This window comes from Pygocentrus nattereri, chromosome 9 (genome assembly GCF_015220715.1).
Source record: "Pygocentrus nattereri isolate fPygNat1 chromosome 9, fPygNat1.pri, whole genome shotgun sequence".
In the NCBI taxonomy this organism is placed as follows: Eukaryota; Metazoa; Chordata; class Actinopteri; order Characiformes; family Serrasalmidae; genus Pygocentrus; species Pygocentrus nattereri.
In genome coordinates this window covers 21,845,965-21,864,498 of record NC_051219.1, presented here as the reverse complement: position 1 = coordinate 21,864,498, position 18,534 = coordinate 21,845,965, and the positions used below count along the sequence as shown (strand labels likewise).

The 18,534-nt window shown below is 39.4% G+C and overlaps 2 protein-coding genes across 7 annotated transcripts in view; both read right to left on the bottom strand.

Annotated features, from left to right (window-relative positions):
- Positions 1-421: 421 nt before the first annotated feature.
- Positions 422-2,570, bottom strand: LOC119264060 (piggyBac transposable element-derived protein 2-like). The gene is made up of 3 exons (XM_037541287.1): positions 2,493-2,570; positions 1,216-2,208; positions 422-1,132 (listed from the first exon to the last, which is right to left on the bottom strand). The coding sequence occupies exons 1-3, from the start codon at positions 2,568-2,570 to the stop codon at positions 422-424; spliced, it is 1,782 nt and encodes a 593-aa protein (XP_037397184.1).
- Positions 2,571-11,349: 8,779 nt separating this feature from the next.
- The window catches only part of znf512b (zinc finger protein 512B), an 85,123-nt gene continuing 77,938 nt past the window's right edge, over positions 11,350-18,534 (bottom strand). For all 6 annotated transcript variants that reach the window (XM_037541198.1, XM_017681906.2, XM_017681907.2 and 3 more), the window contains 4 exons: positions 18,066-18,167; positions 17,798-17,860; positions 17,502-17,600; positions 11,350-16,475 (listed from right to left, as the gene is read on the bottom strand). In XM_037541198.1, the coding sequence (XP_037397095.1) occupies positions 16,089-16,475; positions 17,502-17,600; positions 17,798-17,860; positions 18,066-18,167 (651 nt within the window). In that variant the 3' untranslated portion in view covers positions 11,350-16,088. The remainder of the gene's footprint in view (positions 16,476-17,501; positions 17,601-17,797; positions 17,861-18,065; positions 18,168-18,534) is intronic.

The following is an 18,534-nucleotide window of genomic DNA, read 5'->3' as shown; positions in this document are numbered from 1 at the left end:
TTGAAGTCTCTCAATTCACTGTTAATCAGTGGTGGACAGTAACTAAGTAAATGTAATTTGTTACTGTACTTAAATATTTTTTTTGTGTATCTTTATCCCTCTCATGCATGAATTATAATAAACTCAGTCAGGATTTTTTTACTAAGTGTTTTTATACATCTTTAGGGATGTAAAACAAGGTTTGGAAAAAAAAATTCTATCTTTATTCGATAAAGAAATATTTAACTGTCCACGCAAGTGTACTTCATGCATTTTGTATTGTAAAAAACATCAATGTAATAACTTGGTAGTTATATAGGTATAATTTGTAATTTAGTTATACAGTTGTAATATCGTATTCTGTTGGAATGGTGGTTCCTCCATATTCTCTCACAGTAACTTATAGCATGTATCATATTTCCTGTCAAAACATCCTTGTTGCTCATTTCTGAGATTTTCTATGATAGTTGCCAAAGCATCCGGGGCACAAAGCTACAAGACACTGCATGCAGATGTACTTGGTTCTTCGTGTGCATGCAGCATCTTGGCATCTGCTGGCATTTTTTGCTTCCTTGAGCTGGGGCCAGTGGTTTCCAGGGGTATACCGGATCTCAGGGGGGGCCTTAGACACGGCTCTCCGTTTTGCCTGTGGTGGAGTGGCACTGGGTCTGCCTCTGGTGTGTATTTTCATGGATCCTGCATTGATAAGAGCATGAGCTATTGACGCCTTGAAGTGCAGCAGACCCTTTGCTTCATTTCCAGACATTCTATAAAGGAGCCAGGCATTCACAGTTGTGACATCAAGGAAGTGAAAGAACACTCTTATGTACCACCGTTTGTTTCTGCGTCGGTGTGGATACATGGCAACACATTGATCCATGAGATCTACTCCACCCATATGCTGATTGTACAACTTCACGGAAAATGGCCTTTGGATGTTGAGCATTTGCTTCTCTTTTTTGCTCCATCTCTGTGCAACATCTGTTGGGGACAGGCCGGTGCAGGAAGAGGCCATGTGAATAACTGAACTATCCAACCAGCGGGTGACAGTGATGTTTTGTGCATTGTCACGACAGAGACAGATCCTCTTCCTTCTTGCTTCATTTGCTTTTCTCTTTTCAGCTTTTCTTGTGCTCCATGGAGCCTGTTGCTTCTACATGTGCCAGTGCCATAGATCCCTTGGTGTTCCAGTGCCTGAAGGAGGGGAAAGGTGCAAAAGAAATTGTCAAAAAACACCTTGTGGTTCTTGTCCTGAATGTCTTGACAAAGGCGCATGACTACATCTCCAGCCATTCCCAGCTGACTGATCTCACCTCGTCCCCCAGCTGGACCTTGATAGGGTTCAAAGTTGTACATATACCCAGAGGATCCTGCTCGCACCCACACTTTAATTCCCCAGGGCTTGGGTTTTTTGGGGACATATTGTTTGATAGACAGGCGTCCCTTGTAGGGAATCATCATCTCATCGACCGACTGAAATTCTTCTGGGTCAAGTGCTGATGGGAAGGTTTCCTTGAGTGCATCCAAGACTGGTCTGATTTTGACAAACCTGTCAGCATTTTTGGGGTCCAGTGAGTAGTTGTCAACAAAGTGCATGTAACTAAGAATTTGCTCGAACCTGTTCACTGGCATTGCATCGGCTATCAGTTCAAGACGAAGTCCTGTCTCTGATGACCAGTACATTCTGGATCTAGGATATCTGACATATGACATTACCATATTGATTCCAAGAAATGTTTTGAACTCCTCTGAGGTCAATGCCAGCTTCTCTTTTCCTTTCTGGACAGAGTAAAGGTTTGTATTGTGTACAATGTCATTGATCATATCCTGGGTGAAAAGATGCATGAAGAAATCTATTGGATCTGCTCCCTCAACATTCATCTTGCTCTCTCTTAAGAAAGGAGGCAGGTCTCCCTCAAACTGGTTATCCTTAGCTTTCCAGATATTTCTGACACTCTTTTCTTTTGCTTTTTTCCCCTGGGCCCTGGAAGGTGGTCCCTCAGGTTCAACAGCCTCATCTCCTTCATCAGCTTCATCTCCTTCCTCAGCCTCAACTCCCTCAGCAACATTTCCAGACTCCTCACCTTCACTATCACTGCTTGAACCTACTTCTCTGCTTGCACCTGTCTGTACTGGCAGCCATTCCTCATCACTGCTACCAGAAGCACAGTCTTCCTCACTTGAGTTTGGAAACTCCTCTATTACCCTGTATGCCTGTTTTTTTGGGCTCTACAAAATATAAGGATTTAAAGAAAAAAACTCAAATTACATTATAAAAACATAAAGAAGTTGATTTACAGCCAAAACAGTAAAGCATATGAATTATTTTCAAGAACAACATGGGTAGTAATTGACATTGCATTAAAGTTGAAACATAGCTAGTGATGCATGATGTACAATTGAGTGGACAGATTATTAATCTGCATTTCCTCCAAATGTAAAATAAAAATGTCAAAAATCTTTACATAATATGTCACCTTAGATGTTAATTGATGTAATTATATTTTTTTAACCTGCAATGGTATCTTTTTATAGAAGGTAGAAACAGAAATAGCCAAGGTGTTTGGTCTTTCTCCCTGTCTGTCAGCCATCTTGGTTTCACTGACTATTTTTCCCCATTGCAATGACTAGCCAATGGGATTTTTTTGTATAGGATGATGCAATAGCTTCCACTAGAGTGGACTATATGCAGCAGTGCCCAAAATTGCAAGCATATATAGAGAAAAAACACTTTTAAACAGCTGTACACCTGTAGTGTAGCTGTAGTGACCTCTATTCATGAAAGGGTTATTGAAGTATTTCTCTTTTGGGTGACTTTTTACTTTCACTCCACTACATTTCAAAGTCTAATACTTACTTTTTCCAACACTACATTTTTCCAACACTACATTTTTTAACCTGCAATGGTATCTTTTTATAGAAGGTAGAAACAGAAATAGCCAAGGTGTTTGGTCTTTCTCCCTGTCTGTCAGCCATCTTGGTTTCACTGACTATTTTTCCCCATTGCAATGACTAGCCAATGGGATTTTTTTGTATAGGATGATGCAATAGCTTCCACTAGAGTGGACTATATGCAGCAGTGCCCAAAATTGCAAGCATATATAGAGAAAAAACACTTTTAAACAGCTGTACACCTGTAGTGTAGCTGTAGTGACCTCTATTCATGAAAGGGTTATTGAAGTATTTCTCTTTTGGGTGACTTTTTACTTTCACTCCACTACATTTCAAAGTCTAATACTTACTTTTTCCAACACTACATTTTGAGAAATCTGTCGTTCCTTTTGGTTTCTGTGTGTATAAAAACACAATGTCAAGACGCAAGAAGCGCAAAGCAAAACACCAATCAGGGCACAGCGGTCACTTTGTTTTGAGCTTGTTTTGATCTGTTGGTCATACCGACCCAGTGCAGCACACGGTTCAATGTCGACGCAGCAGCATAAAATTTTGGGAGAGTCTATTCAACATAAATTATGAACTAACCCAACTTTGTGTAAATATACTACAATATAGAAATATGTACGTTATTATTTCTGAATTTATAAAAACACTATTTCATTTTATAATAAATTTGGTTTGGCTAGTTTATGTTTATGAACAGTGACGTGCAGATGGAATATAGTAAAGGAAACTCATTTGTGATTCTGAGTTTAAAGCCAGTTTTTATTAAACTTGTAACTCAATTGCAAATCTTAAACTGAAACTTTGCTTGTTTGCATAAAGTTATGTCAGAGCCACTACCTGATGGAAATGGTTCTACCTGATGGAAATGGTTTACCTTTCATGTTTTGTGCTTAAGATAATTGTAATAAACATCAGTTTCAGACTAATTAATGACATTCTATTAAAAGACTGATTTATCAAGAGTAACACTGGAGTATTTCAGCCTAAAATGAGTTAATGAAGCAAGAGTCTTATTACAAAAAATGGCAATAAGATATTAGAGTAATAATAAATCTTTTAGTACTTTTACTTCAAAGTACATCAAGCTTTTCCTTCATCAGACTTAACAGAGCTAGACAGATTAACAGACTGATTAGAAAATATGTTCCAATCAGCCTTAGATAACATTGCACCTATAAAAATGAAAAAGATGCAACAGAAAAAGCTCGCTCGATGGTACAACAATGAAATACGCACCTAAAGACAGACAGTATGGAAATTAGAGTGCAAATGGCGACTAACCAAGCTGGAAGTATTTCACTCTGTTGGAAGGACAGTCTTAGCAGGTACAGAAAGGCACTTATCAAAACACGCTCAGCATACCTGTCCTCACTTATCGAAATCAATATTTATCTTATTTAGCGCAATCACAAAACTTACCAAAAACCAGGCAGGATCTGAAAGTCAAATACCCGCCAAATACAGCAGCACTGTTTTCATTGACTTTTTTAATAACAAAATTGAGAATATTAGACAAAAATTTCAACCGATACCAGTAACCTACCCATCATCTGGTTTGGCTGAAACAACACTAAATATGGTTATAGAATAGAGACTGGAAACATTTTGTCCGCTTCAGCAGTCAGAACTAGAAAAAATAATCTTCCTCAAATTCTGCAACATGGACACTTGACATTATTCCAACAAACTTATTTAAACAAGTACTACCAGCTATAATTAAACCCATTTTAACAATAATTAATTCTTCTCTTAGCCTAGGTCATGTACCCAAATCATTCAAACTAGCAGTGATTAAACCTTTGATAAAATAGTCAAATCTTGATCCAAGCGAATTGTCAAGCTACAGACCTATTTCGAGCTTATCATTTATTTCTAAGATTTTAGAAAAAGCTGCAGCCTAGCAACTCTGTTCATATCTACATAAGAACAACATAAATGAAAAATTCCAATCTGGTTTTAGGCCCCATCATAGCACAGAGACGGCTCTAGTTAAGATAACAAATGATCTTCTTCTTGCCTCTGATCAAGGGCACATATCTATGCTGGTACTACTCGAAGTGCAGCTTTTGACACTATAGATCATTCTATTCTCTTAGACAGACTACAAAACATGGTTGGAATTAGAGGAATAGCATTATCCTGGTCCACATCCTACCTCACTGACCGGTATCATCTAATTATACAAAAGTGAAATATGGAGCTCCACAAGGTTCTGTTTTAGGTCCTCTGTTATTCACATTATACATGTTACCATTACGCTTAGCTATAAATAGACATGGAGTTTACATTTACATTTAGAGCATTTAGCAGACGCTCTTATCCAGAGCAACTTACAAGAAGTGCTTTGTCAATCTAGAGAAAGTATCTTTGCTAGTTACCAATAGCTTAGAGAAAAAGACTGTCCTGAGCTCAGATACTGCTAGAAACAAATGTGTCACTGCAGACACCAAGAGAAAAAGAAACAGAGTTGAACGCAGAACTCTGTGCCATTCAATGCAATACAATAACAATAAGATACAATACAATAAACTACAATACAGAGTGCAGTACAATAAAATAAGTGCAGCTTATAGTTCAATGCTCATTTAAGTGCTAGATGATACACAGCTGTACATATCAGCCAATCCAGAAGATTAATCCAGATTAAATAAAATAGAAGATTGTGTAAAAGATATAAGAAACTTGATGCTGCAGAATTTCCTTCTTTTAAACCCAGATAAAACAGAAGCTCTCCTTCTTGGTCCAAAGGCTGCACGGAATAAATGCTCAGATTTAATGTTAAATCTTGTTGACTTCTCTGTAATACCTGGTTCAGTAGCTAAAAATCTTGGTGTGACAATTGATTCAGATCTAACGTTTAATCAACACATAGGTAATATTACAAGGACAGCGTTTCTTCACCTCCGAAACATTTCAAAGTTAAGAAATGCGTTATCCCTTCATGATGCTGAAAAATTGGTACATGCCTTTATAAATTCAAGGCTAGACTACTGTAATGCATTGTTGTCAGGATGCTCCAATAGGAACCTAAATAAACTTCAATTCGTTCAGAATGCTGCAGCTAGAGTTCTAACTAAAACCAGAAAATTTGATCACATCAGCCCAGTTTTATCAGCATTACACTGGCTTCCTATCAAATTCCGTATCGACTATAAAATTTTCTTATTGATGTATACAGCCCTGCATCGTCTCTCACCGGAGTACCTGCAAGATCTTATTTCCTATTATGAACTGCCTCGCTTACTCAGATCCCAGGACGCTGGTTTTCTACTAGTTCCTAAAATTCAGAAGACTTCAATGGGTGGAACAGCTTTTTCTTACAAAGTCCCCAAATTGTGGAATAATCTCCCAGTTAACGTTCGGGACTCTGACATAGTCCCAACCTTTAAGTCTAGACTGAAAACATATTTGTTTAGTTTAGCTTTTCATAGTTAGCAAACCAGCCATTAGGGGTGTACTTTGTGTACTTCTGGTGCCGGTCCCAAGCCCGGATAAATGGTGAGGGTTGCGTCAGGAAGGGCATCCGGCGTAAAACTTGTGCCAAAACTATCATGCGGATCACAAATATGATATACCATACCGGATCGGTCGAGCTATACCGGATCGGTCGAGGCCTGGGTTAACAACAACCGCCTCCGGTGCTGTTGACCAGCAGGGTGCCGGTGGAAATTGGACTACTGTAGGTCGAAGACCATCAGAGAGGAGAGGAGGAAGGCGGGTTAGATGGCAGCGAGAGAGAAGGAGAGGCAGGAGTGTGGAGGTTAGAGTAGGGACTCTGAACATAGGGACAATGACTGGTAAAGGCAGAGAGCTTGCAGACATGATGGAGAGAAGGAAGGTAGATATTCTTTGTGTCCAGGAGACCAGATGGAAAGGAAGCAAGGCCAGGAACATTGGAGGTGGATTCAAACTGTTCTATCATGGTGTAGAGAGGAAGAGAAATGGAGTAGGGATAATCCTAAAGGAACAGCTTGGGAAAAGTGTTCTGGATGTAAAGAGAGTGTCAGACAGGATCATGAGCCTGAAGTTGGAGTTTGATGGTGTGATTTTGAATGTGGTCAGTTCATATGCACCACAGGTTGGTTGTCAGTTAGAGGAGAAAGAGGAATTTTGGAGTAAGATGGATGAAGTGGTAGATGGTGTCCCTAGAGAGGAGAGATTAGAGATTGGTGCAGACTTCAATGGACATGTTGGTGAAGGGAACAGAGGGGATGAAGAGGTGCTGGGTATGTATGGTGTGAAAGACAGAAATGCGGAAGGTCAGATGGTTGTAGATTTTGCAAAGAGAATGGAAATGGCTGTGGTGAACACGTATTTTCAGAAGAGGGAAGAACACAGGGTGACATACAAGAGTGGAGGGAGGTGCACACTGGTGGATTATATCCTTAGCAGGAGATGCCACCTAAAGGAGATTGGAGATTGTAAAGTAGTGCTAGGGGAAAGTGTAGCAAGGCAGCATAGGGTGGTTGTAGAATGAGGTTAGAAACAAAGAAGAGGAAGAGAGTGAAGACAGAGCCAAAGATTAGATAGAGGAAGCTGAAGGAGGAGGATGGTTGCAGGCAGTTCAGGGAAAAATTGCAACAGGCCCTTGGGGGCAGTGAGGAGCTACCTGAGGACTCGGAAACTACAGCTAAGGTGGTGAGAGAAACTGGCAAGTATGTGTTGGGTGTATTGTCTGGTCAGAGGAAAGAAGACAAGGAAAGTTGGTGGTGGAATGAGGAAGTCCAGGAGAGTATTCAGAAGAAGAAGGCAGCTAAGAAAAAGTGGGATAACCAGAGAGATGAAGGAAGTAGGCAGGAGTACTGTGAGGCTAGTCGCATACCAAAAAGAATGGTGGCAAAGGCAAAGGCTCAGGCCTATGATGAGCTGTATGAGAGGCTGGACAGTAAAGAAGGAGTAAAGGACTTGTATCGCTTAGCTAAACAGAGAGATAGAGCTGGAAAGGATGTACAGCAGGTTAGGCTGATAAAGGATAGAGAGGGAAATGTACTAGTGAGCGAACAGAGAGTGTTGAGTAGATGGAAAGAGTACTTTGAAGAACTAATGAATGAGGAAAACGAGAGAGAGAGGAGGACAACGGGGGGAGAGATAGTGGATCAGGAAGTGCAGAGAATTAGTAAGGTGGAAGTGAGGGTAGCTTTAAAAAGGATGAAGAATGGAAAGGCAGTTGGTCCAAATGACATACCTGTGGAGGTATGGAGATGTTTAGGAGAGAAGGCAGTGGACTTTTTAACCAGGTTGTTTAACAAAATCCTGGAGAGTGAGAGGATGCTTGATGAGTGGAGAAGCAGTGTATTGGTCCCCATTTTTAAGAACAAGGGTGATGTGCAGAGCTGCAGTAACTACAGAGGTATAAAGTTGATGAGCCACACCATGAAGGTATGGGAAAGAGTTGTTGAAGCAAGGCTAAGGCGAGAGGTTCAGATCAGTGAGCAGCAGTTTGGTTTCATGCCCAGAAAGAGTACCACAGATGCAATTTTTGCATTGAGAGTGTTGGTAGAGAAGTACAGAGAAGGTCAGAAGGAGCTACATTGTGTCTTTGTGGATCTAGAGAAGGCATATGATAGGGTGCCAAGACAGGAACTGTGGTACTGTATGAGGAAGTCAGGTGTAGCTGAAAAGTATGTTAGGGTGGTGCAGGACATGTATGAGGATAGTGACACAGTGGTGAGGTGTGCAGTTGGAGTGACAAATGGTTTCAAGGTGAAGGTAGGGTTACATCAGGGATCAGCTTTGAGCCCCTTCTTGTTTGCAATGGTGATGGACAGGTTGACAGATGAGGTCAGGCAGGAGGCTCCATGGACCATGATGTTTGCAGATGACATTGTAATCTGTGGTGAGAGTAGAGAGCAAGTGGAAGAGAATCTGGAGAGGTGGAGGTTTGCACTGGAGAGGAGAGGAATGAAGGTCAGTAGAGATAAGACGGAATATATGTGTGTGAATGAGAGGGAGGCAGGTGGAAAGGTGAAGATGCAAGGAGTAGAGGTCGTATAGGTGGATGACTTCAAATATCTTGGGTCAACCATCCAGAGCAATGGACAGTGTAGAAAAGAGGTGAAGAAGAGGGTGCAGGCAGGATGGAGTGGGTGGAGATGGATGTCAGGGCTGATGTGTGACAGAAGGATAGCAGCAAGAGTGAAAGGGAAGGTTTACAAGACAGTAGTGCGTCCTGCTATGATGTATGGTTTGGAGACTGTGGCTCTGTCTAAAAGACAGGAGGCTGAGCTGGAGGTGGCGGAGATGAAGATGCTGAGATTTTCGTTGGGAGTGACAAGGCTGGACAAGATTAGAAATGAGCAGATCAGAGGGACAGTGAAGGTGGAGCAGTTTGGAGATAAAGCCAGAGAGGCCAGTTTGAGATGGTTTGGACATGTGTTGAAGAGGAATAGTGGATATATTGGGCAAAGAATGTTGGAGATGGAACTGCCGGGTAGAAGGAGAAGAGGTAGACCTCAGAGGTTTATGGATGTAGTGAAGGTGGACATGGAGATGGTTGGTGTAAGTAGAGGAGGCAATGGATAGGGCAAGATGGAGGCAGATGATCTGCTGTGGCGACCCCTAAAGGGAGCAGCCGAAAGAAGAAGAAGAAGCTTTTGATAGTTAGCCTTCCCCTTTAGATAAAGGCAGGACATCCAGGGGTTCATGGGCATACAGGCTTATGGTAAACTGAGATGTTGGTACTGTTGACCCACCACTTCACGCGATCACACAGGTTTGTTGACGGGGGAGTGGGGGGATCCCAGTGTCTTAGGGTACTCTCATATCTATGTTACCTTCTGGTTCTCTCCTTTTAGTTTATGCTGTTATAGTTAGATCTGCCGGAGTCACCAGCCACACTCTGGGGGAAATCATATTTATTACAGTCATACTCCTGAGCAGAACTAATTTTGTCTCTTTACTCTTCCTGAGATAATGACTGCCCTCCCATCCTGCTGAAGAATGACCATCAGGCCCTCCTCCTCACCATCACCAACCTCCTGTTCATTTGTGCCAGCTGCAACACCCTCAATTACATCACTGTGCCATCCAGATGTACCAGCATTGAGATAGGATGGGACTGTTTCAGCTCACTCCCACATTTCATAAAGACTCAGTCAGAAACTGCCTCTACCAGTGCAGTTTCTAAAGCTTTACCATCCAGTCTTCAAACAGAGATCCTCTTAGCTTTTATTTGGTATTTAGCTTATTAAATTGTAAATACTGTTTGACCAGAGGAGGATGGGTCTCCCCTTGTGAGTCTTGGTCCCTCCCAAGGTTTCTTCCTCCAGACTGAGGGAGTTTTTCCTTGCCACCATCGCATCTGGCTTGCTCACTGGGGGATATGTTATTTTGAAAACTGTATGTTTTCAAACTTCTGAAAAGCTGCTTTGTCACAAAATTGTTGTAAACAAATGCGCAATACAAATAAACTTTAATACATTTGAAGGCAAATAACTTTGAACTTTTACTCAAGTAGAGGTCTAAAGGGAGAAACTTCTACTTTTACTGGAGTAACTCAAGTACATGATTTTTGTACTTCGTCCAGCACTGCTGTTAATACAATTCTGAAAAATCATGACAAAAACATTTTAGATTTAAGTGTTGTTAATGTAATTATTAAGGTGGTGAGCCATTTTGTATGACCATCAAAATATGCTTGTTAATAGACTTTGTATATTTTGTCTTTGACTCTTAACAAAACCATCTTTTCTTCAAACCTATTCTCATAATACTGGGACATTATACTGTTTCGTGGCAATTAAAGTATTTCAAAATTTGCATAATTAATTCAATAAAATATAAACAAAAAAACTGGCATGTTCAATGCCTATCACATTATAGAAAGTGATTACATGAAATGTTGCTGAATACGCTGGCTGAGACATGGTATCATGTTTTTATTTTATTGCCATGGCCAAAGTAATGGGCAGCCCTATCCACAGTGCCTGGAGAGCAGTTGGAGGTGAGGTGCCTTGCTCAGTCATGCCATGTCAGCTCAGGGTATTGAATGAGCAACCTTCCAGTCATAAAGCTGGAACTAACCACCAGCCTACGACTGCCCCAAACATAGGTTGACTGGTCATTTTGGAGAGTAAGTAAAATGGCCGTATTTGTGTTGTAGACATCACAACCTCTGGTTTCATTCACTGCCAATGTAAAGAAATCCAAGTCTCCAAGTTCCTCGATTTCACATGAAATCACTCAGAATGATTTTGTTTACATCATGCTGCATTATGCAGAAATTCTGAAAAACTGGTGGAAATCCCCTTTAAGGGTGTTCAGAACTTAATGCCTAGCATTCTTCACTCTTCATACTTCCAAGCCCCAGATTTCTTTTCATCAACTTTGGGTCATCTTTAGCCTGTCAAACGCTTATTTATGCGTTACTTATTAAGAGTAGGTGCGCAAATTTCCACATTTACTTTAGCCTAAAAAGAATCACCCAGTAAACATCAGTGCAAGTATTTCACACAGTAAAATCAGGCAGTCTTTAGTCAACAACATTTTATTAATCATTTAGAGGGGTACTAATGCACAGTTAATACAATTTTGTAAAAGAATAATAATGGTTTAGATTTAGAACTGCTGATAATCTAGATAAAAACTTCAATGAAGACATAAGACATCTCGTCTGTTACTACCATCATTAGATATTTGTTAATAGACTTTGTAATCTTTTTAATAAAACACCTTTTTTTTGTCCTCAACTGGACTACCCTTAAGTACCTTAATTCATTAATCTTCATGTCCAATCTCACATTATTACACCCCCTTGTAAACTTCTTGACGATCTTTATAATCAATGGGCTTTGTGTGTGGGTCGAATGTTTAGTTCTGCAGTCTCTATTCCATATGAAACGAGAAGTAATGAAAAGAAAACCTACTTTAAAAACTGGCTAGGGGGCACCTACAGACCCCTTCAGGTACAAAAGTCACACTGCACAGCCAAGAATCACCAAAATCTCTATTACCACTCCAACACTTCAAATTCAAGCCTATTTCATGGGATAGCAAGTGCACTAAATACAGAAAATACACACTCCCATGCGCACGCACACACACACTTAGACGCACACACCCCTTTTTCCTTTAACAAAAGACAAAATTTTCAACATGTACTTTAAACCGTATAGAAAAGCGTGACTATAATTCAACTGGTTTGAAGCAATGGTGGGCGTGAGGAAAGAAGCAAACAAGCAAGAGAAAATGGATACAATTTTGCGCTGAGCTTTGGAAATTATATTCTAAACAGTGCCTTCAACTGCAAAGCTGATACATATAGGGATTATGTTGTATTGCTGTCAATTCAAATGAAAATCTGTTGCAATATAGGCCCAAAACTGCTGCATATGTGTACACCACATAATCTAGGAAGACAGATTGTTGAACTCAAGACATAACGATATCCTTACAAAAAAAACAACACACGGCAGCCTTTATACCATTCAGCATGAAAGAGCAAAGAAACAGTATTTTGTGACATTGCAAAAGATACATTCGACAAGACACGATTTCAAAATGTAAAGTGTGCTGCTCCATCTAGATTATGTTGGCTGTGGAGAAAAAAAAGACAGCACGTGTCTAATGGCTGCCAATTTGTAGCCAAAGATGTATGCAGTAATGTTACGAAACAGAACTCTGACCAGACGGCATTACATGCATATATGACATATTTCGCATGGTCCTTTCTTCACAAGGTTCTTGCTATGACATTTAGCTGGAGCCAAACCAAACAAGGGACAATCAAAGTGTTAAAGGTGTTCTATTAATGCCATACAGAACCATAGTGTGGTAGTGATGCTATGGAACAATCCGTCTGGCTCTGAAATAAAACTTGGTATTTCGTGTCCACAAAGTGGGGCTTGATGGCAAAGCAGATTGACCGGTTTACGTCACACTTGATAGTCCTTAAGGTAGAACGGCTACTAGCACCTTTTTGCCTGACCTTGATGTTTCAAACCTAGGTTACTCAAAGCGTTATGAGATTGCTATTACGATCGTATTTACAAGAAAAGTATAAAATAAACTCGGTGTGCCACTTTGAGTGAGCTTATTACATTTTGCTCAATAGATATAAATATACATTTCATAATTTAGCATTTTTTTCTATTGGCGACCTATGGTCAGATAATAATTCTTATGGCAATTTGTTCATGGTTTCAAGTACCTCAGTTAGAATAATCAGGGTCTTGGAATAAATAGTCATCTGTTGAAACAAAAGAAAGAGAAACATTTGATATTCCTTTCAATTTTCAACACCGTTTACAAACCAAGGAAGACACACCCGCTTCCATTAGTCACCTTCACAGGGACACTTATGGCTTAAGATTTCATTTCATTTTACTTTTGACATGTTTCATACACTGGGACATGGAGGACTAGCAGTCCTTGCACCTAGCACTATTTCTCCCACATGGTGGAAGTTGGTTGAAAATGCCTATTTGTGATCTGAGACTGGCTTTTGAAATGTTTAAAGGGCCTATAATCTATAATTGGTTTGTATGTTATTTTCCCCACTGAATTTTGCACTGATGTGGGAACTGTAGGCCAATGCTGATATCTGATATTTTTCAAGTATGTGCCTGTAATGCTGATATACAAACATTCATAAAATACATATTAGAGATGCAGTAAAAGTAATACAAAGGCAGCTATTTTAGCAAAGTAGCCCAGCACCACCTAAACGTTCTGCTCTTCTGTCAAATTACATTGTTTGAAATATCAGTCAAATCTAAACATTTATCCAATGTCATTTCACTTCTTTTTCAGCGATTATCTGCTGATATCTATATTTTTCTGATATCATTGTGTGTATGCCTTTAGTTACAAACAGTTGTGACCATTTTACAACCTTTCTTTATTCCTTAGAATTGGATAAGCTCTTTCTGTTTCTGTGCTTTTAAGAGTGATACACGTAAATGACCTGTGTTTTAACTGGCCGTTCTGTATTGTGCCTTCAAAAAACATTAGGCTCATATACACAGTAGAACAATCAATGTGAAAGGGTGGGCTGAACTGCTGCCGGCTGAATTAGTGACCATTTGAAAATATGTCTGTGAATTGCGGTGAATATCTGTGAATTACAAACAGTCTGTTTTTGCAGTTTTGCTTCCATATATAAACTGTATACAAACTGGTGAGTGGATGGTAAGTTTTGAAACTTTAACAATGATTCCATCATACATTAAACTCTTTTATTTCACAAATTCAGTTCTCCATGATATGGGCCCTTTAAGATCCCAATTCAGTCCCAGATGAGCTTCAAAGACATTGTCTAACCTTAGCCACTTGATTAAGGTTGATGGAATGAGGGGTGGAAGCCTAACAGTTCCTGCAAAGTGCAAGATAAGAGGAAGGGAGGGGAAGAGGGGTTAAAGTGCAAGACGAGCGTATTTTTTTTTTCATTTTTTTTGTTTGTTTCTTGGTTTTTCCCTCAACAGACCTTAATCAGAATATCAGGTATAGTTATGTACAGGATCACTGACAGATATCCAAACAACAGTTTATGAAACAAAGCTATAATTCATCTTTTTCCAAATCTTTCTCATTTCAAGCCTCCGTTGTAACTTATCATTGAATTCCTGTAGTAAACATCCTGATTGTGCTGTTCAGTGCTTCACCTTTCATCTCCATCAGCCAGGTAAAACACTCTCACTATTGCATATCGTCACTAAGGTCTTCATGTGCAGTCTTTAACTGCTGCATGCCTCAAAATGACTCTCCACCAAAACTATCCACAGCCCTAAACAAACCAATTCATGGTCATATAGAATGAGCATTTGAGTGTACATTTCAAGAAGGATAAAATATTTATTTAGCTTATATATAGCTTATGCTTATATATAGCTTATATATAGCTTATGCATATGTGTATATATATATATATATATATATATATATATATACATACATGCAGCTGATTTATATAAGAGATGTCTTTTCTAAGAAAGAATTTGGGTGTTTAGATGTTCATTTAGAGCTACAAATAAAAATTTAGAGCATTCAGAGTAAGTGTATGTAATCTTTGATCTATTTTTAGCTTAAGTACAGACGAATGACATAGACGTCAAAGTGGATTTTTCTATATCAAAGAAGCTTAATTTTTTCTTGCAGTTTGGGTTCTGACCAGTGCAGGGTAAACCTCAAAGCTGTGCTCTCTTTGTGAACTACTATTACTGTTTACTGTTTAACTCCACGGTCACTGCCATTATTTAGATGTTAGCTGTTAAAAAAATGAGAGCACAAAATATTAAAACCTATTTTCCTAGCAGCTGAGGGTGTTAACAATGACCTAAGACCAACTGTTGTACACTACAACTACTTGAAACAGGGAGCGAGTTTTACACAGGGATGCAAGCTTCGTCCTCTTATGATTCCGAGCAAGAGACTAGACATGAACCACAAAAGCGACACTATTGCACTGAAAGCAGACTGTTCCAACAGCTATCTAACTCTGCCCCACCATTCAGCTGCCTTTAACAAACCCCAATACACCAGAGGAGAAAACAAATGAAACGATGATCACCAAAGAAAATGGAATAAATCTGACTGACTTTGCTGGAAAACAATGGACAAAAATTGAATTCCTCTGTATATACAGTATTCATATATAGATATAGATATTGTATATATACACAATAAAGTATATCCGTGATAAAACACCAGTCGTAAATTAGCACACCATGCTAATCAAATAACTTGGATGTCCTTTTTTTCTCAAATAATAATAAAAAACCTTTCAAAACACAACATGAAACTACTGGACATATCGAAATGTTTCCATCTAAAATGAGAGCTTTGCTCTAAAACATTTCTGTTTACATAAAGAATATATATATATATATATATATATATATATATATATATATATATATATATATGTAAAGTGGGATCTCAGCATTGATTAGAATTAACCCCATTTGTCTGAACAGCTTAATCAATGAAATGAACTCTAAAAATGGAATGAAAAAGGACTATTATATATCAGCATATACCAGTAGACACATATACTGTATATGTATATATCGGATTAAAAAAACATCAGTGTGAAACTAATACAAGAGCTAATTGCTGTTGTTTTCTCTTGCTATCCTCCTTCTGTTATTCTCTATCACCTCTATCTTCTGTGTAATCCTTCACCTGTGTGGCGGAGATTCAGCCTAGCTTCATTAATTTACTGGCGTATGACTAACAGCATCCTGTCTGGTGTTGAAGTAGTGAAAGCCATGTTATTCGGATAGTTGCACTTTCTTAGGTTTGCCCCTCTTCTTCATGGGGGGCTGCAAGTCTCTAGTTTGGGCTAGACTTCCACTGTTCACAAGCGTGGCTGTTGGGGCTGGGGTGCTGTAGGAGGTGGCAGGTGCCGGGGGCTGAGTAGCAGTTGGAGTTGAGTTTGGATTTGGGCATTGAAGATGGGTGGGAGCTGGAGCAAGGGCAGTTCCAGAAGTGCTCGAAGTCTTTGCTGGGATGGAGGTGGTCTCAGGGGGACGCTCTTTGGGTTTTCGACCCCTCTTCTTCCCAGGCACTCCGTTTTTCATGTCTTTCTGCAGCCCGTTGCTCTGTGGTTCTTTGATCTTGCTGTTAGGTACCACATGGCCAGAAGCTCGAAACCAATTCTATGAGTCAAAGTCAAAGAGGAAGTGATAGCAGTCAATTTTCACACTAGATCAACGAGGTAAAGTGGAGTGTGCGTGTTTAATCACTGCCAAAAATTAGAAAAGGCTAATCTACGTTAACTATGTTTAACATTTAAAATTCACACATTATCTAAGCCACTTATCCTTATGGGTCATGGGGGGGGAGCTGGAGCCTATCCCAGTGCTCAAAGCGTGAAAGGCAGGAAACACACTGGACAGGTCACCAGTCCATCACAGGGCAGACAGACAGACATACATATATACACATCCCCACACATACACTCATACCTAGGGGCAATTTAGTGTGTCCTATTTAAATATTTAATGATGCCAATATCTGACAAAATGTTGATCGTGAGGGGAGCTTCTTCCCAAAATAATTGCTTTATGTTTGTAATTCATGGTGTCATAATCCTACATAAAGTGTGATTACATGTCTTAGAAGGTCCAGCCAAAATGTAAAGTCAACTTGAAATTTTGAGTCAACCTTGGCTATTTTTAACTTTTTCAATTTAGTGTTCTAGTACAGTATCATGTACTGTAAGTCAGGTCTACAAAATATGATTTATTTACAGCACAGGATATATCCAAAATACGATTTTAGGAGCTTACTCAAATTAAAAAAAAAAGAAAAAAAAATGTAACTGAGAACCAGTACTGAAAAATGTGATACATAATGGCAAAACATTAACCTTTTAAAGATCTCAACAACAAATTATTACACAAATTGATAAGTAACTAAATTTCCTTTCCTAAGTTCCCTTTGATTTTTTTTAAATTTTGAAGTCTTGCATGTAAACTTGCAGACATCCATTTACAGAAAGAATCAATATTGTTCCATTCAGCACTGATGACTTCAAGCAGTTGAAACACACTGGTAAAGCCAGTTTGTGTTCAGTGTGAGACACATTTTTTTTTGCAAGGGAGGGTATATATAATGCAAATGGGACATATCCTGACAATGTATAATGAGTGTGTGTGTGTGTGTGTGTGTTTTCAGTTCACCTGAGAGTGTGTCTTGCTGATGTGGTATTTCACTCCACTCTCAGAGCTGAACTCCTTCTGGCATAGCAAGCATGTATACTTCCCCACATCCCCCCCTCCCTGTATGGAGTAGAATTGCAGCAGTAAGACAGGTATAACAATAAAAGTAAAACAAAAAAATAATTCTTCTTTTTTACTTAGAGTTGTATTACATTAAAATGTAAGCTTTTTGTGGTTACTTATTTTTAAGTAACTGCTTAAGTAACTAGTATGTACACTGTGTGTGAAACACATCATAAAGAGCACCAGTACTGCACCTTGTTGCAGTTTGCAAGGTGCGCTTTGAGTCCTGACACACTTGAGTAAACAGCCTCACAACTCTGTCACAGGGGATAAGACAAGATGGACAGTTATCTCACAGGGGACCATAGCAACAAAGAACTTGCAGAGTTGAGATTTCCAGAGTTGAGTGGTCCTATAAATACTTAAATATGTTGCTTTTTTTCAGCAAGAGACTGTTTCATGTGAGACATTTAAAAGTGCAAGGGTATACTTCTGTGAAATAAATAAAGAGCCAGGACTTACACTATTTGGGCAACAGATGAAGCCTTTCTCCTTTACTTCATTTTTCCAGGTCTCTAGAGTTTCGGGGCTGAAGTTAGGAAGGCCTGGACGTGTATAGTTTAGCTAAAATACAGAAAGAGAAAGCAGTCATAACCATCTTTCAGTGGAGAAATACAGTAAATAGTTCAAAGACAAGCCTCAAACACACTGGTCCTTGCGTTCTGTGTGGTAAATCAGATCATAAAATAAACACGTATTCTGTCTAAGTGTCAGATTGCAAGTTTGATCCCCAGCGATGCCATGGCCTCTGCAAGGAAGAACTCCACAAAAGCATAACTGGATTCCCCCTCTCTGGATGGGTAGGATGGCCCTCTCCTTCCCCACATCAGCATGATGCTTGCTAGTGTGGGTGTTTGGTAGCTGATACATCAGAGTAAGCAGTTAGCTAACTCTCTAATTTTTATTTTTATTTTTTTTTATTTTGTTCTCT

What these genes read in the sequence shown, in the direction of transcription:
- LOC119264060 (XM_037541287.1), bottom strand. Translation starts at nt 2,570, where the DNA reads ATGGCTGACAGACAGGGAGAAAGACCAAACACCTTGGCTATTTCTGTT. An exon ending in ATAAAAAGATACCATTGCAG is followed by an intron (nt 2,209 to 2,492) that starts GTTAAAAAAATA and finishes TATATTTTGTAG; the next exon opens with AGCCCAAAAAAACAGGCATA. An exon ending in TTCAGGACAAGAACCACAAG is followed by an intron (nt 1,133 to 1,215) that starts GTGTTTTTTGAC and finishes TGGCACATGTAG; the next exon opens with AAGCAACAGGCTCCATGGAG.